Raw genomic sequence first — 22,094 nt, 5'->3', positions numbered from 1 at the left:
CTGAACTAGAATATAGTCATTCTTACATTTATTCTTCTGTTGCACCATGTGAACTAAGTGGGCAGTGCTTTCCTAAATACTTGCTGTATTTTATGTGTCCCATCAGAAAATAGCAGTGGAAAAAAAATACTGAAACAGGAGTGCAGGACTTGCAGGTCTCATGGACGAGCATGGTTGTGAATGATGTGGTTTCATTTGCCAAATTATGCAGGATGACTCTTACACAGAGCTTATTACTGAAATGAATGTTGTTCCCGCTACCACCTCCCAGATGTTTTTCACACCATTGCTCTCCTTTGTCCCTTGTAGGTATGGAGAGTGCAATCACGCTGTGGCAGTTCCTTTTGCAGTTGCTGCTAGACCAGAAACATGAGCACCTGATTTGCTGGACGTCTAATGATGGCGAATTCAAGCTACTCAAGGCAGAAGAAGTGGCTAAGCTGTGGGGACTCAGAAAAAACAAAACTAATATGAATTATGACAAGCTGAGCCGAGCGCTCAGATACTATTATGACAAGGTAAATTTTGTTATTCTCATGCAGACTAAGAAAATAGAAACACTACCATTTAATATTTCACCTCTATGTGGACACTTTTAAAAGTTCCCTTAAGCAGTTTTTACAACAGACGGTACTACTGAAGGCAATCGTGGTGGAGGTAAGAGGGCAGCTGAAAGATGCACAGGAAAACACTGCACATCCATTTCCTGGGGTGGGGGGGGGAAGATTTTGACCTAGATCGACACTTATTGACGCTTTCATGTGTTTCTGTGTTTGGCTACCCAACATTTTCTGTAGCTTTTGACAACAATAAAATAACTGTTAATAACGGAGAACTGTTTGATTATTACAGCCTGCACAGGATCTTCAGGAATGCAGGGAGGTGGCAGAAAGCAGTAATGCTGTGGTACAGCAGGCAGTGGCAGCTTTAGCATCGGGTACCACCTATGTTAGAGCAGGGAAAGGACACAAACAACCCAGCAGTATAGAGGGTGGGGATGAGTTTTCAAAGTTTTCATGGGACACATCTTTTGGAACATAGATCCTGTTGCCCCATGTTTTAGCTGGTCTTCCCAGAGCTTTCCAGTAGACCCTTTTTTACAGTTGTATTGGATCTTAATATTTTTTAGCTGGAAATACAACATTGAAACACTTCTAGAGTTATTCTGACAGTGCAGCATTACCTCACAAGAATCTCACTGTAACTCTTCATTTCTTAATGCTCAGTGTTTCTAGAGTTGGGAAATTTTCCACCATATCATTGTAGGACAAAATATGTGTTAGCTTCAACAGTAGCCTAGCTTATATGCTGCTATCACTTAATTAGCAGCAGTATATGTGAGTGAGCACTAATCTGATGTTTAACTGGATGAAAGTGCAGAATGAGAGTAGCAAACAGAAAGACAAGCAACTGGTCAGGTAATGGGGGTCAGTGGGTTATGATTGGGTGTATTTGTCAAGGTAGCAGTTTCATGCTGAGCTCATTTCGGGTGAAGGCTATATTTGCAGTAGAATGTTAAATTTACTCCCACTTCTGAATTTATCCTCAGGGTATGTCAAGACAAAATAATGGAGCGTGTGCTTTACGCTGGGTTTCTTTGTCTGATTTATCTGCCTTTGCAAAACCTATTGAATTTTGCTCCTCATTCATGTTGACAAAAGTGGCCATGGATACATCTGTTGAGGTTTGATAGAACTAATTTGACCCAAGGAGTGCGCACAATTTAGGCAACAACCTTGTAGCTGGCAAGCTGTGGTCATTTGCTCCTCTCAGAAGTTGGTTACAGATGGGTAGCGCAGGCATACACTTAGCGCAGTGTTGGCTGTTAGAGCTCTGTTTTCAACCTCTTTTTAAAACCGAAGTCTGAAATATCTTGAACGTAATAATCTGGAAGTATTTAGATCAATCAATTTGCTTCTGATTTCCAGAGAACATGCCCATGCCCATAATCTAGGAGAAGGCAGTAGGCGGTACTGGTGGCTGGCACCTCTGAAAATCAGATTTCTGCAGTACTGTGGCAGTTCATAGGATCACTCTCATGAAACCATCATTCACTTTGACGTTTAGTCTTGGCATGAAGTAAAGTGGCAACAGTGTAATAAAGAATACAAATATGAGAATAGGAAGTAAGCAGAATTTACTTCAGACTGCTACAACAGAAAGATGATTGAAGGAAATCTCTCAGATGTGACAAGATACTAGAAGGAAAAAATTGCAGAACACAACTTTTGAGCTGCTAAAATGTCTGCATATTCACCTTTTTCAGTTTCAGTCTCAGAACTGAGCTCAAAGTATTGTTGTCGTGTATTATTTTAGTGCGCTAATTCTCAAAGTGCGCAGTGGGACTAAGTGCTGTGCAGCAAGTCCAATACAGCAACCAAAAGCCACGTTGATTGCAAATTGACTTCGCACAATTTTCTGAGCAACCTTTTTGTTCCTCACAGTGGAATTTGGAAAGACTCTGTATGAAACTGTAAGAATTTTAGTTGCAGATTTAGAGCTCTAGGTTTTGCAATAAAATGTTTGTCCTCTAGAAGTCAGTTTTTTCCACTTAACATTTTTCAAAGGTGGCCTAACTGAGAAGGCACAAAGGGATTCAGAGAGGACACTGCAGCGGCTGTTCCAGGCAGTTGGGATGATGAATTCCTCTTCACAAAGTGCTAAAAAGCTCCTGCTCAGCATGGGAAAATCCACTTCTTTATATGACTCCAACCCCTCTGATTATAAACTTGATTGGGATCAGTGGGGACAGAGAGCCTGCTGGTGAATGAACAGCACACCCAGACAAAATCCAAATACATGGTTAGTGACTGATCAGACATTGCTTGAAAATAAGGGACAATATATTGTAGCGCTTGTCCTCTGAGATCTCTCTGATCTCTTCAAATCAAAGGAACGGGCTGGCTCTTTACTTGAGCCTCCCTTTCTTCGCTTGTCCCTTAACCTATTTTTTTTTTAGCCTTGTACTGATTTCAGCTCCTTGCCCACCACCACCTGCATCACAGACACACACCTTTGTCATCTTCTTTGTCTCCACTCGTGCAGCACCTCCTGGAGGAGTGGCTGTACAGTCTCTTCACCTGGGTGTGGTGATTGCTCACTGTTCTTACAGCTGCGCTCTCCTCCATCTGATGATTTTACTTAGGTGTGGCAAAGGATTTTGGCCATTTTTCCAGGAGTTCTGCAGCCCAATGGATGCCAGGGCTCCTGGGTGGAAAGGAGGATAAGCTCTTCCTTTCCCATGTATTGTGATCTGGGCTCGAACCCCAACCCAAAAACGTGGCTGGTGCTATTTAAGAGGAAGGAGCAACTCCTTTATCAGAAAACAGTGGGAGCCTCTTACTTTCTGCATGGGTATGGCATGTTGTGTCCCACTGGTTCACAGGCAGTTCAGAAAGGAGGATTGTTAGGAGAGTGCAGAAGGACAGGGGAGCCTGCTGCAGGTTTCCAAGTGTGAGAGATAGTGGCATAAGACAGCAAGTTATGAATCCTGTTAGGCTGTCAGGGAGTGCTCAGCAGCGGATTCAGTCTTGCTGAATCAAATCCTCTGCATTTGATTCAGTTTATGCTGCATAGCACAGAGAGGGAGGAAGTTGAGGAGGGGAAGAAAGTCTCTTTGTCATTTTTCTTTCCTTTCTGCAAAACAAAAGGGGAAGGGATGGTGAAGTGGAAGAGCCTGTCTTGGACTTTTGCACTCCGCCGGGCTGTTCACTGATCTGTGGGACAACCCAAGAGCAGTCTAGACTCTGAGGTAGCCTTAAGGAGCCTTCAGAGATCCTTGTCACCTCCCATGCTGCTGGCAGCGATGGATGTGTTGGCAGCCAGATGTGCTGGGGCAAATGGGATGGATGTTGTGGTGCAGTCGGGAGTGGCTGCAGGAAAGGAAAGTGGCAGAACTGTTGGACAGCACCACGTTTGGGTTGTGGCCTTGTGTCTACAGGGACTTCCCTAGCTATAACTCAGATGACCTGGCAGCACGTGAGTTTGAGGCAAAAGCAGTGATTTTTTAGTGGTGATGGTGGCCTGTGGGATGGGCCTTTCTTTCTTGGGCTGCCCCCTGCTGCTGCATGCAGCTGACACTAAGCTACGGCTTCATGGTTTTTCTTTGAAATTATTCACTGTGGAGAAATAAAAACTGATCAGTGGATAAATGGAGGTTTATAAGCTCTGCCATTTTGCTTGGGGGGAACACTGGCTTGTTAAAATTCATCATCTGATTCATCTCGAGTTAAAAGCAAATTAATTCCAGTGCTGGAGAAAAATAACACAATTAGGACAAGTTCCTCAGCTTGGCTTTGAAAGCAAGCATGATGTGCTGTTGAGGCTGATGGCTGGATTTATGTAAATTCATGTATAAAGCACCCCAGGAAAGGTATGGTGTGGCATGTCTCAATTGCAATTTGCTGCTGCGTTTCTGGTCACTCGAGGTTTGTAGATCATCTGGAGACTTTCCATTTCCCTCTTCATTTGTTACCCAAGTTCCCCTCCTCCCTTTTTATTTAATGTATTTCCTCTGTCGCCTTAACAGAGCGGTGGCACAGATGACAAATAGCACTAAGGAAAGGAAGGCTTCCTGCGCCATCTCTACCTACAGCTTGAGCAGCATGTCCATCATATCACACACTTGGGCCAGGCACAATTCTCTTGTAATGCTTTCAGGCGAGGAAACCCTTCACATATATGCCCATGCAGAGCTCTTTTTCTTGGTGTGTGAAACCAAAATACCTTTTAAAGTTGTATTAGTACCTTTCTTATGGGTAAAGTTGCCCAGGTACTCTGTTTTTCTGATAACCAAATGGCAGATACCTTTTGAAGTCTCTAGAGGTTTCAGGACAGGTAAAGGTCCCCATGAATATTTCAAGATGACATCACAAGAGAGAAGCTAGTGAGTTCTCCACGTGAGGTGTGTGGTTTTTGGTTTTCCTTTGTTTTTGCTTTTTGAGGGAAGTCAGGTCTTCAAAAATTAGGGAAGTTAAGAAATAACAAAGTCATGGTTCCCTGCATAACTTCAACGTTTGCATGAGTTATGCTGCGTCTTTAATTACACAATCATATATCGCTTTGACAAGCACAACAATTCAATATTTTTGCATCCTCTCTGAACAGGCTGTGGCCCTAGGCTTTATTCAATGACTGCTATTCAATCTGTCTCCTAAAGACAGAATAAATCATTTTAACTTTGGTTAATGGCTACCCTCTTACTTAGATGGGCTGGCAGCATGATGTATAGTACATAAATAATAAGGCTTCTTGTTTGTGCTCGGTGCAGCAGAAGGGACAGAGCTTCTCAGGTGCTCACAGGCTTCTGTGGTGCCCATGGCCTTCCCTCCCTCCCTGTCACAAGAGGTCAGACCCCATAGCCGGCTTACTAATTCCAATTATTAATGCCCAAGTGTGGGTGGCAGTGTAGAAGAATTGTCTCAGGAAGAGGGTCTCTTGCTTGGCCTGCTTGCAAAACTTCAGGATATAAAGAGGTAGCAGAAATTATTATTTTACTTCTGTGAAGGTCTTCTCTTGAGTTAGCGCAGGGAAAAACAGAAGGTTGCAGTGATACAAGCAGTATGATGGCGCTAGCGTGCCAGCTATATGTTTTGCAGTGGTACAGGTAAGAGGTATTCTAAGGGAATACTTTGAAGGAACTTTAGAAAATAGCTTTATGGAGATCTGAAAGGAGCTTCTTTCGAGAGCGATGGGTGGAAGTCAAGAAAGTGCTTGTGTGAAGTGACATCAAAGTGGTTCGTGGGTGCTGTCCTCAGGGAAGGAAGGGAGTAAAGAGTTTGATACGGAGTAGGAGGTGACGGGTAGAGGAAGAAACCAAAGAAACCCCCCAAAAGGAATGACAACTAGTTCGTGTTTGATGTGAGGGGAAAGGGAAGCCTAGTGAACTGCGGAGAGAGCAGAGAGCCCGCCCAAAGCTGCGAGCCAGGAGAGTGGTCTTTGCCTTCCAGGTGGGGTGAGGACAGACTGACACCCAGCTTGTGAGAGCCCTGCACTCCCAAAGGTCAGTGCAGGTGCACGGTCAGGTATCACCTGTGCCTCTGTCAAAAATCACAAAAACCAGTATCTGGCTTATGCACACACAGTATAATAAGTGTAAGGGCACAAAGTATGGTAAGAGCCTGCCTGCCTGCACACGCTGACATGGACATATGCCCCATTTTTTGGAGTGTTGCAGCCACAGCTACCTCCTGCCAGCTTACATACTTCAGGCATGGGAGTGTGAATATTTCCTAGCTTCCTGCCTTGTTTTTGTGCTGTTCATGGTAATTTTACCATTCAGAAAGAGGAGGCAATTATTCCACCCACGAGTTCTGGTAGAATCTTAATCACGTGGAAGACAGAGGGAAGACTTCACAGCCTAAGTATCCCCATGATGTTGCATCCCTGGGTACTCTCAGAGCCAGGGAACTTGCGACACATCCAAATGGGAGTTAGGTGCAGCAGCTCTGGCCTTTCTTCTTTCCCAAGCAGAGTCCTTTTAGCACCTAGGGACAAGTTCATCCCGTTCTGACATAGATTTTGAGATCGCAGGCACCCTGATTATAGGTCAGTTCCTGGGAGGAGGAGAAAGTGTCCCAATCTGTCTTCCTGCCCTGGGACCCCTCGTCAGTCTGAAGTTCAACTGGGAACTGGGTCCCTGTTACAGCTCATGCTCCAAGTAGCTCCTGCAGCCAGCAAACTTGTGAGCTAACAGGTTTGAGTGAAGCCACTAAAATCCTTGCATTGCACTGGTAGTATAGTTACGCCTTAACTCCAAGTGACTGGAACAAGGAGTAGGAGAGCTGATGAAAATAAAAACACAATAATATGATAGAGGAACTGGAGCCTGGATTGCACTGATACACAGAAAAACGGGGAAAAAGAAAAACAAAAAAAGGAAATCCAGAGGTCACGTTCTGTTGAGGTGGACAAACAGCTCACGTGTATATTGGCAGGGCTTCCAAAGGTAGTGCATGCACATAGTCATCACAAACCCCCTCGGCCACATCATAGCCTGGTTGGAGATGCAGGGGGAGCCTAGTCACTGAGCCTTCGGCATCCTGCTCAGGAGGAGGGTGGCGGGAGGTCCCTGTCCCCCCAGCTGGTGTCAGAGCCACCTGCCCTGAGCTGGTTTTTGAGGCCCTCGTAAGCAGAGCGCCCCAAGTGCTGTGGCGTGAACGTGCCTCAGCTCCCTGGCATGCTGGTGGGCTGGAGCCGGGCAGCGGTGTGCCCAGCCGGCATTGTCAGCCTTCAGAGCGCGGCGCGATGGAGGACGGCCACCTTTGCTGTATTCACCATTTCACAGGCTGGGACAGAGGAGGGGAAGCATAAAGGGAGCAAGGGATTAAACCCGTCAAGAAGCCCACAGGAGAGGGGCATTCCCAGCCCCTGCCCTCTTCCAGAGTCAGAGGGTGCTATTAAGAGGTTTTTAAGCCACCAGTTCTCCTCCCCAGCAGCTGCACTGGCCTGGCAGTCGCCGTCCCCACCAGCAGTCCTGGAGCATCCCACAGCCCTGGCCAGCAGCCCTGGCACTCGCTGCCAGCCTGCTCGTGGGTGATGTCCCTAGAAAATCCAGACAACAGCAAAAAGGGGCTAAAGAAGCACATACGCCTATTGTCCTGCTACAAAGTGGTCTAGTCTCCCTGCAAAAGCAGTCCTTAATGTAAGGAAACCTCCATTGCCTTTTTAACCCAAGGGTGGAAAAATCCCATTTGTCATGATGCCTGTCACTGTCCTCCCTGGTTTGAACCATCTTCTGCAGCTCAGAGTGATTCTGACAGATCACAAAGATGATGGTAAAAAGAAGCTGCTTTTTACCTTCAGTTGTTTGTCAAAAAAAATTCAAAATGACAGCAGCGTTTCAGAGGCAGTTAATTAATTTGCATCCTTATTTTCTCTTACATGCTGTTGGAGATTTCCTCAGGCTCCACATTTAAGAGAAGCCTGCGAAGTGCTCGAGGGGTTTGCACTTGAATCCCTTTCATCTGCAGCCATCATTAAGTGGGATCGCTGCAGGTGTATGGAGACAGAGGCGCCGCACCAAGAGACCTTCTGAAAATATAACTATATTTAATAACAATAGAGGAAGTATAAACTCACCAGCCCATTCCATTGCTTTTTATAGCAATGCTCCCTTGTTTGAAGCCTGCACCAGTTCCCTTATTTCAAGTTGCACCCTTCGATACATTTAATCCTGTCCTTCTGGGAGTCAACATTTTCCAAGTAGAATCTCAGTAGCCAGTGCTTGATGGAACAATAACTCCAAAGGATGGGATTATTTTAAGTTAAAGTGTGTATATTAAAAGAAAAAAAAATCCGGTTAGGATGTTTCTTCTCAGATGTGAATAGTTTGAAGGTTTTGTGTTTATAAAGAAAAATATAAAATTGAGTTCATAAATGAAACTGCACAGAAAAAGTGTGTCCATCTAATGTTTCACCTAATTAGCAACCCCCCCCCCCAAAAAAAAAAATCTAGGCCAAGGCCAAAGCCATGGGAATTAAAGCTTGTGCAAAATTAGATTCTGTGGGCTAAATACGTGTCCTGAAATTTTGGAGTGCAAAAACAGGCATGGGGGGATCACCTGGATGGGCAGATGTGAGTACAGCTTGGCTTGGAAGAGGACAGTTCTGTGTCTTTATCCTGAGCTCGCCAAATTCACTTCTCCTCCCTGCTGCAGTTTCCACTTGTAAGCTTGGGGAACAGCTTTCGCTGTGCTGCAGCTCCTGGCCTGTGGAGCAAAGCTACATCCCAGGGTTCGCTGGGGGATTCATTTTGTATTCAAGAAGGTGCCTGAATGAAGTGCCAGCATGCTCAGACAGAAAAATTACGGGGTGGAGTAGCTCAGTTGAAAGACAGAAGACAATCTGATAGAGACGTACAGACTCCTCTTCCCCATAATCAGCCTTGATTTTGTGACAAAAAAAAAAGAAAAAAAAAAAAAAGATGTACCTCAGGCTCTGTGAGCACCCAGCACTAGAACTTGTCCATATATAAATAGGGAGGATGTATTCCTTTTCCTTTTCCGTTTTCCCTTTCCCTTTCCCTTTCCCTTTCCCTTTCCCTTTCCCTTTCCCTCCCCCTTCCCCTTCCCCTTCCCGTTTCTGTTTCCCTTCTGCTGCTCCCTTTCCCTTTTCCATTTTCTCCTTTTTCAATCAATACATATTTTCTCTACTGGTCTCAGAATCTGTGGCTGAAAGTAAAAACATTAGATTATTAGGAATTATGTAAATATTTACATTCCCTTACGTACAGGAATGCAGGTGTCTGTTTGCAGAGTACTAGGTGGAGGTGCAGCAGGCACGTGCCCCACGACAGGGTCACTTCTTGGAATGGGTTTTTAAGAGGACGCTCCTGGAGAAGCTCTCCAGCAGGAGCTTCAAGAATAGGGAATCACAGTTGCTCCTGAAATCTCAGGAAATAGCACTCCTTGTTTTTCTGTAGTTTCAATAGTCAGTCTAGACTGATGGAGACCTGGAGCTAGTACAGGGGATACGTCAGGACACAAGCGATTGCATTTGTCACGGACGTAGATCAGGACTGCTGAAAGAAATGCAGTCACCGTCGGTGCACGTCAGTCCTTCTGCGCGCGGGCAGGAAGGGAGGGTCAGTGACCAGAGCAGGCGGGCTGCGCCTGTTTTGTCCTTTGCAGACGTTTCAGGAGAGAGTTTCATACTTCAGAGCAATGGGTCTGGGTTTTGGGAAGCACAAATGAAGGCGTTTGCCTCCGTTGTGAAATCAAATGGCGGAGTGGCCTCAGCCAGCAAGGTGGCAAAACTGTTCTTACTGTAAATAAATTGTTCCCAAGGTTCCCAGAGGAAGCGGGAGGAAGCCAGGCCCCAGCAGCTCTTTGTCACCTGGCGGTGGTGCCTTGTTTGTGGCCTCCCCGGCTGAGCAGAGGCGTGGGGACAGGCTGAGGGCGAGAAGCGGTGGAGGGCGCGCTGGGGGGCCCCGATCAGCCTGAGGCGGCTGCAGTGCTCCCCTACCCTTGTGAGACCCTTCGTGTTTGCTGCCCCCAAGATACTGATCTTTCTAGCGTCTGCTTTTGTACTTGCAGAACATCATCAAGAAGGTGATCGGACAAAAGTTCGTGTACAAGTTTGTCTCGTTCCCTGAGATTTTAAAGATGGATCCACACGCCGTGGAAATCAGCAGGGAGAGCCTTTTGCTGCAGGACAGCGACTGTAAGATGGCCGCCGAGAGCAGGGACGCGCACAAGCACAGCTTGTCGGCACTGAAAAGCACAAGCCGCAACGAGTACATCCACTCTGGCCTCTACTCCTCGTTCACCATCAACTCTCTGCAGAACCAGCCAGACACTTACAAGCCAATCAAAACAGAAAAACTGGAGGAGAAGTCAGAAGGAAACACACCGGTCGAAGAAGTTCGGACTGTCATAAGATTTGTGACAAACAAAACAGACAAACAAGTTATGAGGCCCATGGTGTCGTTGCCTTCCACCTCCGAAACAGCAGCTGCCTCTGCTTTTCTCAACTCGCCCGTATCAGCCAAAATCTCTTCCTTAATGCTACCAAACAGTGCCAGCATTTCATCTCCGTCGTCATCTTCCTCCAGGTCGCCGTCTCTGTCTCCCACCTCGCCCCTCCCTGCGGAGCACAGGAACCTCTTCCTTGAGTCCGCTTGCCACGACTCAGATTCCCTTGAGCCGCTGAACCTCTCCTCAGGCTCCAAGGCAAAATCGCCATCTCTTCCCCCAAAGGCTAAGAAACCCAAAGGCTTGGAAATCTCAGCCCCACCTATGGTCCTATCCAGCACCGATATCGGTTCCATTGCCCTCAACAGCCCCGCGCTTCCTTCGGGATCCCTGACTCCAGCTTTCTTCACTGCACAGGTAAGACCTTCCAGCCTTGGGAGCTCTTGCCTTAGCCAGCTCTCCCTCAGTTTGGCCAAGGCCAGTAGCGGTAGGAGCTTGTTGTCATCTGGCAGCACGTGGGGAAGAGGAAGACACAGCTCAGGTCTGAATTAAGTATGGAGAGCGGGTTCCTCACAGCGCTCCCAGGGTGAGCATCAGCATGGAGCGCAGCACCACAGGGTGCCTGGGGGATACTGAGACGGGCAGCTGCTAACACGAGCAAATCACTTACCAAGGGAAATCAGCCTCCAGGTCTGCAAAACAAGCAGAAAAAAAGCCAGGAAGAAAAACAGAACACAGGGGTTTTGTAGCTCAGAAACTGAGTGTGCGTGCTGTGGGGTGCCTGGTTAGATTTCTCTACTGGATGTTGTATCCATTCAAAAAGTGTGGCATTTTCATTAGGTTTCAAATAGGGAGTAAATTAATTGGTTTCTAAGACAGGCTCTTAAGCCAGTTTTGATTTCCAAAGTTTTACAGGTCCACAGAGTACTTGCCAGAGCTGCCGTTCAGTACAGACCTACTGAATACCTGGTAGGTTATTCTGTTCTTATAAAATAGCTGTCCATTGGTCATTTATTTGTGGTAATGTCAATGAGGTCTCATTTGCAAGCTAAGTCTGTGGAAGAAATCTAGTAATTTAGAAGGCAAGAGGAAAATCACATAACAGAGAGTGATCTGGCGTGTTCACCTCTTCGCTGTTCTGAGTGGTGTCGTGTGGCCTCATGGCCGTGTCCTGGGAGCTGCCCGGGGCACCCGGTGTGCCCGCACTGCGCGATGCCCTCCCCGCAGGAGGCAGAGCAGCGACCACCGCGCTCGGTCAGCACAGCTCCTCCAACCCGAGCTGGTCGTGGGGCAGCTCAGGCACACCCACAGGCCACCGAGATAGGGGCTGTGCTGCGAAGGAAAAGGGATCTGTGGGCCGCTGCCTGTCATTTCTGTGCACCGCCAAGCCTCCCAGTGCTACTGTGCACAGCAGGAAGAACAGGAGCGTGGCAAACCAAAACAGAGGGGCATTGACAGGCTCGTATGGCCTCGATCTGTGGCATAACCACAGTAAGTAGTTTGCTTGCGGGGAGCAAATTTCACAAATCCTATCAGATGCCGACTAGACACAATGACAGCATGTTATTACAAGCTTGCTTTAATTTGTTGCTACCCCAGAACTCAGTACGATGAGTGATTTCTGTCCTCATTTTGTGATTATTTCTTTGAACACTTCATTTTCTCATTCATCTCTAAACCAGAGTACTTACTACCCCTGAAAGTCATAAGGAATTATGCTGCCGTTGCCCTCCTTCAGAGGGCTTCAGAGAGTTTCTCATTTATCTCATTTTGCTGGTCAGGAGCAAAGCCCTCAGGTGCAGGGAGCCCCATGAAAGAGCACCTGATTTGCAAAACCAATTCAGAATAGAGACATGAGGTCTCAGGACACTCAGCACAATGCTTTAGTGCGAAATGTCAGCTTTTCTTTTGGTTAGCTTTCGATGAGAGCCATTTAGATTTTGTTCCATACTTGCTTTTTTAAAAAATCACTTACACTTGTTATTTTCGTTGGCTCTCCCTTGGCTGACGTGGATGCATGGTTTTGACCGGCTCTTTTCTGTAGGCCTCTCCTTTAGCATTTGCAACATGCACAGACAAAGCAGCGTGCCTGCAGCCAGCAGGTGCGTGGTCTGTGTAGCTTCCACAGATACTGACCGGCCCCCTGCCCGTACCCAGAGAGCTAGGAAGCAATGTGCAAGTGACAGCAGTTCAGAGAATCACAGAATCATTCAGGCTGGAAAAGACCTCTAAGATCATCCAGGCCCACCTTTAACCTAGCACTGAAGTCCACCGCTAAACCATGCTACTAAGCTCTACAGCTACACCTTTCTTGAAGACCTCCAGGGGTGGTGACTCAACCGCTCCCCTGGGCAGCCTGTTCCAATGCCGCACAACTCTTTCAGTAAAGAAATTTCTCCTAAATTTCTAATTTCAGCTAGTTTCTCCTAACTGTCTTTATCTGGCAGCTGGGAGGGACAAGGAGGGCTATGCTCACGTGCGGGCTCTTGCAGAGAAGTCCGGAGCTGGGAGCATCGCTGCTGAGCTTGGCCCTCTCTCTGCGCTGAGTTACCTCCATTCAAACTGTTCCTAAGCTAGCTTATAAAGAGGGTTTGAGCAGGAACATCCCACTGGTTTGCACTTCCAGCACCAGAGGTATAGCTACATGAGGGCAGAAAAGGAGGGAGACACCAATTTCTACATGTAACTCGAGGCCAGCCAGTGCTGTGGTGTGGTTTACACTTGTTTCCTTGGGTGGCTTTGATGCTTGCCTGATGGTGATACTGAGAACACCCCTGGAAGGCACTGTGCTCTTTTCGCATGAAATATTAACAGATTCAGAGGCTCGCTTTGGCTGGCTCTTGGCTCTGGCACAACTTGCAAATACGAGTGCTCTGACGATCAGAAGTTTCCCAGCACAAGCAGACTTGTGCTTTACCAGCAGTACCACGTTTTTATTGCTGCTTTGGCCACAGCTGTGGTTTCTGCCACGTGGTGCTGTATTCACGTTCCACCTGCTTCAGCACGAGGGAGATGGCAGCGCCCTTCCCCTTCGCATGTCTCCCTCTGCTTCTTTCGTGACGCCTCAGAGAAATCGGCCACTTACAGAGCAGCCAGGCTCTCAGATACCTCGGGACAGAAGCACTGGGAGGCCCTTGGGGCTTGCTGTTCCTTGCCTCTCCCTTTCTTCTCCCCTGGCGCTGTTACACTAATTGTCTGACCCTGTTCTGAACCCCGCTGCGAGCACGTCGGAGCAGGACCGTGTATTGCTGGGCCTTTGCACAGAGCCTCAAACAGCACAGCGGATCCCTGGGATGCTGCTTTGCAAGTAAAACGCCCGTCGTGGTCTGGAGCAGAGCTGACCTGTGCTACCTGCCGCTCTGCTGCTGCTCTCCGCAGGGCCCCAGCAGCAGCAGCCGGTGGCCTGGGTGGTTAAGCGAGACCCCAGCTGCATTGGCCACAGGTGGGAGGCAGAGCTGGCATTTCTGGCCAGGCAGGCAGCTGGCAGGCACCAGAGTGCACGACCTGCTGGACACTCCTTGTCTGCTGTCTTCTCTCTACCTATTTTAAAGGCTGCCCCAGCACACGCACCTACTTGCAAAGTGTGAGCTCGAATTCCATTAAACGCCTTGCTGAATGGGACCGAGTTTGGTAATTGGCATTGAGATTACTGGAGAGATTAATTCATTATGCCAACTACTTTGTTCAAAACTGTCACATCACTTTCATGTTCTTCTTTGTAAAGATAAAAGTTACTCTGGGTACGGAATAATTCATGTGACTTTGAACAGAGATTTGCATGTCCTTTAACTCCAGCTCCCCTCCAGTTGTGCTTTGGAAGTGCTTGAGAGTACCCACAGCTCTCCGTGTGCACCATGACATTGGAAAGCACCATCTCAGAGTTGGGAAAACCCTTGGGTTCGTAGTTGTTGGGTTCTTAGTTGTTGTCAGCTCTTGTGAATGCTGCAGGCATGCGTCACGGGGTGGTTTTTTTTTTTGTCTTGCAGACCCCAAATGGATTATTGCTGACCCCAAGTCCGCTGCTGTCTAGCATTCATTTCTGGAGCAGCCTCAGTCCCGTTGCTCCTCTGAGTCCTGCCAGGCTGCAGGGACCAAACACTCTGTTCCAGGTAGGTCTTTCTAATGCACGGGGTTCGTGTGTGAAAGTACACGTGGAAGAGACGTCAGGGGAACATCTCACATCTCACATTGGTCTGGAGCTTTTCAAATGGTTTGAGAAAATACAGGAGTTAGTGGGCATATTTAAGAGGGGCCCGTTTGCTTGCACTCTCTTGGCAGCACAGCCAGACCCTCCTGGGCAGTGTCGGTAGTGCAGCAGAAACGTACTTATTGGATGAAGGAAACAGAAATAAATGCAGGACCTTAGGATGAGTGTGTAACTGAGCCCCCAGGGCTTCAGGGAGAGAGCACAGTTTGGGCAGGGACTGGCCAGGAGAGCAGTGGAGTGAGGACTCTGGAAAAAACAAGATCAGTTTGGGCCTCACACAGCGAGGTGTGCATAGGTTCAGCCTTCTGTCTTCTCTCTCAGGAAGAGATACTTCTCTCTTAGGAAGACAAAACATCGTTGTATTTAAAGGAAGGGCACTCTGAACCTGAAGGCTCCGTTTCCAGTTCTGCAAAGTATCCAGGTGTCCGCAGACTGGTTACTTCAGCTCTCTGAAGTAACTTTTCTATATGTAACAGGAGAAAAGCGGCTTTGTCCTCTCTTGTGGATACTGGGAGTGTAAAAATCTGAGTTTTCTAGAGATGCAATAAATAGCAAAGGCATTAAATAAACAGTGATGGCTGCAGAGCTCAGGGGCAGCATTTGTTCGAGGCTGAGGAAGGGGACCATGGGGATGGTGTTAGCAGCTCCAGCTGCCACAATTCAGTCACAGGAGAAGTTATGCTGATCAGCTAATTGGCAGGAAGCACAAGAAGCTGGTGGCAGGCCATGTGGCCGCAGAACACAAGGAAACCCTTGGAATGAAATCCCCGAATGCTGTGGCTGGCCAGCACCAACACAGGAGGGGGCTGCTGCGGAGCCGAGACCTGCTTTTTGCCTCTGAACCTTGCTGGAGCCTCTGGGACTGGGCTTGAGCTCAAGAGCACTGCTCAGGTGGGGTGAAACATCCTTCTGCCTCCAGCGGGAGCCCTGCAGCTGCTTTTGTTTTCAGCTGAGCCGAAAGAGCATTTGTTCGGCGTTAGAGGAGCCAAAATCCTGCAAGCAGCTGGAGGCCGGCGCAGCTCTGCAGCTGCCTGCCCGCCTTCGCACCCGGGCCTGCTGACTGACAGGGGGGTGAGGGCAGGCTCCGGTACGTCATCTTCTTTCAGGTGCCTGCTGCTTTTCACAGCAGCACCATGCCTGGCACTGGCTGCAGCTCCTCAGCGTTGGTATTTTTGTAGTCTGAGGACCAGGATGGGATCTATCCACGTCGACAGGCTGACTAAGCCCGGGGCCTACCTATGGGAGTGTGGTCCCTGCCTTAACAGGCCAGGAGGAGTTGTTTTGTCACTGCTGGGCACAACTACATGAATGCTCCCTCACCGAGCCCGTGGATGCTTAGTAACTGCTAAAAATTCTCCTTCAGTGCTTACAAGGCGAAAACAACTCCCAAACGCGACCACCCGTGCCCCCTTCCAGCGGCTGTGGAACGTCCCTGAATGCTGCAGCCTCCTCCACACAACTCACCTTGAAGCCCTGACCTGCCTGGAGAGCCTCCCCTTTGAAGCCATACTGTTGTGTAATGAAATGTAATTGGATGTTTCATCATGAGCTGGAAATTACTACGTAACTGGAACAGTGAGAGACCTGCACAGAGTTGATTAATTCAAGAAAATGCAGCTGAACTTAAGAACTAGCAAGTGAGCCTGAATTAAGCACTGCCACAAGAAGCTGTTTTATTTGTTTCTACTGTAGTGAGGGGTCAGCCATGTCCCAGGCCCCTGGGACGGAAGCAGCAGGAAGAAGAGGAGGGCAGCTGGGCCGGGGTGGAGAGCAGGGGAAGGATGTGACCGAAACATCACCATGGCCGGCATCTCAGCGGTGCCAGCCAGCCCCTGGCCTCGACAGACACCTGAGATCACACAACCCTCTTTTTGCTAGCTTTATGAGGCACATCAAGCACAGTGTAATTTATGTGCCTCACTGGAGAAGGATAGACTAGGAAAGCAAGAGCTCATAATCAGGTTCTGTGCTGTGATGAACCTCAGTGGAAGCGATAGCAAGGTGTCCCCAGGCCTTGTCGGGCCAAAGCCAGTCCCAGCTGCTGCTCTGCCGGCTGCTGCCCAGCGCTGGGCGATGGCTGTCCCTGAAGTCAGGAGCGCTGCTCCTCGGCCCTTCTCCTCTAAGGACCGTAGCGACCGGGAGAGAGGCCTCATGGAGTCGGCCCCGAGGCAGACAAGTGCCTGCTGGCAGCACAATCCCCGCCTCGCTCTGCAGCAAGCCTGCTGCATCTTCCTGCCTTGCCCTTCCCCAGCCCAGACGCTGAGAGCTCGTCAGCACACGCTGGTGCAGGCAGCTGCAGGCACTAGGACTGCATGGGTTAGTTAGTGAGCAAATGTTCTCTGCACAGCATGTCAGAAGTTGAACATTAGTACTAATGTGTAGTATATTCTTCCTCATCTGGTCTGGCGTAGCTAGTGGACAGTTTCTTAGTGAATACAGACACAAACTATAACTGCTTGAGAGAAATTCTCCTCGTGGTTCGTGTTCACAATTGTGCTTTTTCTGTCCTAAAGCTACGTCTTGACTTTCACTTTTGCAAAGAGCTTTCCTGCTTAGCTTTTATGAAGGGCAGGTGAAAAACATGGATTTTAATTAATGTTCTGTAGACTAAGAAACGTTTTTGGAAGCAGAATGGATGGCAAACATTTCTCTCTATTATTAACTTTCCCATCGTGATTACAGCTGTATTGTTATGTCAACTTTGATATGAAATATAGCCAATAATAGGCTCATACATCCCTGCACACTGAAAAGTTATCCAGGTTCCATCCTCTGCTTCACATTCCTGGTGTCTGATGCAGGCATTTGGTATCTATCGTATTGTACAGAAACCACAAGCCTTGAAAACATCTGGAGTCGGTTGCTAATGCTAAATACACGTGCTTTGGGGCTGAATGCTTTGAGATAAAGACTAATTTTTTTTTTTTTTATTTTACCTTTTGGCCTCTTGCAGTTTCCAACTCTGCTAAATGGTCACATACCAGTGCCACTCCCCAGTCTGGACGGAGCCTCTTCTCCAGTACTGCTTTCTCCAAACGCTCAGAAATCCTGATGATGCCTCATCACGTTAAGGACTTATTGGTGGATTTAACACTTCATTCCTATGGGCTAGTTTTTCCTGTGTCATGAGAAGGACATTGTGAAACCCTCTATTACTTTGGTTTGCACTTTTCATTACATGGATAATCTACTTTTATTATGTTAGCATTTTTAAACAGTGTTTATATATAAAAATATATATAAATCTGTTTTGCATTAAATGAATTATAATTTTTTTTTATATCATAGCTCTCAAGTGTTGAACACTTCTGTTGTTGATGAAGTACTTTTTGTAATGGATTGCAACAATGTATCTAATAAGGATGTGAAGCTTCTTTTTAATACCTTTTTCTGCATATTATGCATTGTGCTTGTGTAAACTATAACCGGCTGTGCCTTCTTTTGCATAATGTCATGTAAATGATTTATATATTTTCTAGTATTAAGATAAAAAGTTGAAAGACAAAACTAGTATTGAACAGCCCTATGGTAGTATTTCAGTATTTTCTCCACGGATAGGCTGTATGATGCAGTGTATTCATGTAACTTTGTATTAAGTGCTTTCAAATTGTATAAAAATAGCCTTATAATTTTTCTTTGCTGAAGTGAAAAACGTAATAAATGTTACAGTCAGGAGATGTATTTAGGAGTAACAAAGCCACATTTACGCCCAAATTCTTCTGTGGAGTTGCAACAGGGAGGAACTGGGCTTTGTGTATTCACGAAACATTTCCAGCATTTGAAAATACTTCTGTAGAAAAGAAGATCGTTGCTCGGAATTTATTTGGCATATACTTCTTACAAACTGTCGACATTACAGCTGGAAAGACTGCAGGTAATCTCTGTCCTCCCAGGGAATGAGGATCGTTCCCGATAGAGAATTTCCAGGTGCTTTGTTCAGTTGTGCCAAGTGCCTTCTACCATTTCCGTGGAAAGATTCTTCTAGCTACTAAAGCTGAGAAGGTCACATTCCCCTTCCCCGAAAGCTGGAAAAGTTACAGGACTGTAAATTAATGTCTGGTGCTTGTAAAGAGGCATACTGTACATGTGGGATGTTTATGTATAAACATCTGAATTCTGGATTAAAAAACAGCACTGTGTTACCATATACTTGTAACTTGAACCTACAAGGTATGTCCTCTACCTTGAGGTGATGGTTTAGTCATCTAAATGTCAGGTTAGGATGAGGCTAGACTCCCTGGCACCACAGATTCTAATCTCAGCAGGGCTGATGCAAATCGTCCGTTTTCTGAGGTGGCTAAATTGGGTCGAACGCCGTTTTACCACGTAGGTCTTTCAGATGAGACCTTCAAAAACCAAACCAAAATCAGGATCCTGTTTGCTACAGGTCATTAGAGCCTCTACTTTGTTTTCTGGCCAAGCAGCTGGTCAAAAGTCCATTCGTTTTGAAACCTATGCAGTGAGTTGTCTGCTGATTTTCTGCTTGGATGCATTTCAGTGATGATGTGTGTAGTTAATTGTAAAGTGCTTTTGGATCCTTCTACCTGAAAGGTGCTAAATAAACATTTTATTACTGCAGTTCTGATGTTGAAAAGCCATTTTTTGGGAGAGGTCGTCTGACAAAAGGGAGCAGGAATTTTTCTCAGGCTCCTGGGTTGCACAACCGAAAATGACTCCTCAGTTTCACTTGGGACTAATTAACTGACTAAAAAACTGCCATATCTGCATGAAACACCAGCACTGATTAACAGAGCACTAAGATGCAGGACACAAGGAAAAAGAATGAAACAAACGGGAAGTCATTCGCTTGATTCAGCATTTTAAGAGCTCCAAGAAGTACCATCCCATGGAGTCAAAACCAGAAGATGAACTTAGTGAAAATTTATGAGTGAAGGGAAATTTTACACCAAGAAAAGTCAGAATAGGTTGGAAGAAAAGGCAGCACATAACTAATGAGATTGACTAGTCTGGTGGAGGTTAAATCACGAGGGCTTGCAGGTCAAACATTTCCCTTTCAACAGATGAATCCTCCCAGCTACGTGGAATATTTTTTCAGTAACTAAGTTACACAGAAGCAATTATTCACACTCAAGAGCCAGCTCTCTTCTCATTTTTTAAAAAGCATAAATGCCTACTCCAGTAGTCTCGCCTTGCATATAACCAGTATAGCTAATGGGAGAACAAGGCATAAAGATGAAGTGCTTCTCACTGTGAATTAAAAAGTAAAGACAAATACTCATGAAAATTTAATCTTTGAATTAATAAAAGGTATTGGATACCACACTGAAAAAAAACACAAACCAACAAACAGATTAAGATGAGAGGAAGAAGTGCATAACAGAGAAGAGATTCTTAAAACAAAAAACATCCAGATTTCCATAATTTTGTTTCTTCCAAGGTTTTATTGTTAGCAAGGCAGCATTTTTCTTTTCAGAAAGCTCAACACCCCTCTTCCACCTCCCCTCACTCCAATATGCACATCCCCACCCCCTGAATGACTTTTCTTTTAAAAATAAAATAAAGAAAATAACAATTCTAGGACAAAAATCTGTTTCAAGAAATTACTTTTGGATCCTTTACAAAACCCAATAAAAACTTAAGGGAAGGCAGTCAAAAACAAGAACATTAGTGCTGTCTTCTCATCTTTGAGAGAATAAAAACTAGCAATAGAACATGTTTTCTTCTGCTGGTTGACTTTTCAATTGAAAAAAAAAAAAAGGTTGTCAAAATGAAATCTGCCTTGCAAATTGGTCAATTATGTGGAACAAAAATTCTTCCTACTGGGGACAAAATGAAATGGTATTTAAACAAATAAAGGCCAGCCTCTCAAGTCTAACACTTACCTAAAACACTAGCTCATTATGCTTTATGTTTCAAAGAAAATATTCCATTAGTAATTTTCCATTGAATTTTATTAACAAATACCTTTAACTGTAGAGAAAGAAAATCAAATAAATGTTTGTAAAATAAATACTGTGAAAGCGTCAGTATTTCTGTGGCAGTGGAGAGCTCCAAGACAACAATCTTGGGGAACAACACTGGAGTTATTCCCTCATGAATATTCTTGGCGATCATTGCAGTTTGATCATACTTGAAGGATTTTTTTGGATAGGTTCACACTTTATTCATACTTCAGCAATATGCAAAGTTAAGTTTTCAGTGGTTTATAGGCTGGGCCCATGATCAGGCTATTTTTTGGCTTACCTTTATATATATATATATATATATATTTTTTTTTTTCCGGAGAAGCAAGTATCCACCAGCAGGGCTACAGCTACTGTAGTTTTGTTTGTAGTTTTGGTAGTTTTGCCAAGAGATGACACACAGCTTCTGCCCTGACTCAGCCTGCGCTTCTGTGGCACAGGTAGGTGCCTTCTGCTCTAAAGAAGGCTTCCAAGGCAGGGAAAACAGTGATGTGTGATAACAAACTACAAAAAAAGAAAGATTTGAAATGTGTCCATTACGTCAACAAAGAACAACTTGTTTTGTCTGAATAAAACCAGTCTCATCAGACAGACACTTGCCAATCTGGAAATTATGAACTGTCAACAAGACGAGTGATTAAAGGGGAGACACTCCTTTAAAACAGACTATAGGATTTAACAGAACGAGTTTCTACATTAAGAGGCTGTGTAATCTTGTGCGTATAGGAAGCATCTTTAGAAGCCATCATGACCACCAGCCCCTTTTAGTTTAACTGTAGCAGCTCTTACCAATTAATACGAGTGCTCTGCCTGCACAGATGGAGCACAAACCTATTTCTCGAGGGCAAAGAGATTGACAGCAATAGTGAGGAGGAACACAAATTTACTTAAATGAAAAAAAGGAGAATGTACCTCAGGCAAGGACTCTGGAGCAACAGGTATCATGGCCTGCCTCGTGGGGTATTTGTAAAACAGCTTCTTACAGGAAAGGACTCTTGCTTTCTCCCCCCCCCCAAAAGATTTCCATCAGTTCATTTCATGTTTGCTCTGCTAGAAGCGCATATGGATAAATGCAACCTTAATTATCCCTAATCTAGCTCCAGGCCAGCTTTCTCCCTCTGCAAATTAAGGAAAAGGACATGGAAAAGTGAAAACAAAAAGTCTTTGAAAAAATGAGCTCATGGTGTGAAGAGGAGGAGCCAGCAGCACTGGCACTGCTCTGCAGGGCCTGGAGGGAGGTGTTCTGCAAGAGCATGCTGGAAAGGGGATGGGGAAGAGCATTCTCCCAGCTCTGCAATCCACAGTGATGGCATTTCTGTCAGCAAGAAGATCCCACTGCAACTAACAAAGAAACTTCATAGCTCTTGGAGGGATATATTTTTTTCAAGGTATGGCATGTGAGCTGAAATGACTCGTATTTCATTAAGAGGACCATAAAAGCAATCTGCTCAGGCAGGTCTGTTTCTTAAGTGATTTCGGAGGATGCAGCCAGGGCAATAAATCGAGCAGTTATTTACATCGGTAAGTATGTGCAGATGTGTGTTCACAGCT

At 46.0% G+C, this 22,094-nt stretch overlaps 1 protein-coding gene across 3 annotated transcripts in view; it reads left to right on the top strand.

Moving 5' to 3' along the window:
* The window catches only part of ELK3 (ETS transcription factor ELK3), a 35,270-nt gene extending 16,076 nt beyond the window's left edge, over positions 1-19,194 (top strand). For all 3 annotated transcript variants that reach the window (XM_040556764.1, XM_040556766.1, XM_040556773.1), the window contains 4 exons: positions 310-518; positions 10,035-10,829; positions 14,399-14,521; positions 17,573-19,194. In XM_040556764.1, the coding sequence (XP_040412698.1) occupies positions 312-518; positions 10,035-10,829; positions 14,399-14,521; positions 17,573-17,671 (1,224 nt within the window). In that variant the 5' untranslated portion in view covers positions 310-311 and the 3' untranslated portion in view covers positions 17,672-19,194. The remainder of the gene's footprint in view (positions 1-309; positions 519-10,034; positions 10,830-14,398; positions 14,522-17,572) is intronic.
* The last annotated feature ends 2,900 nt before the right edge of the window (positions 19,195-22,094 follow it).

This window comes from Cygnus olor, chromosome 1 (genome assembly GCF_009769625.2).
Source record: "Cygnus olor isolate bCygOlo1 chromosome 1, bCygOlo1.pri.v2, whole genome shotgun sequence".
Classification (NCBI taxonomy): domain Eukaryota; kingdom Metazoa; phylum Chordata; class Aves; order Anseriformes; family Anatidae; genus Cygnus; species Cygnus olor.
The sequence above is the reverse complement of the archived record's forward strand: the minus strand, read 5'-3'. Positions and strand labels throughout refer to the sequence as shown.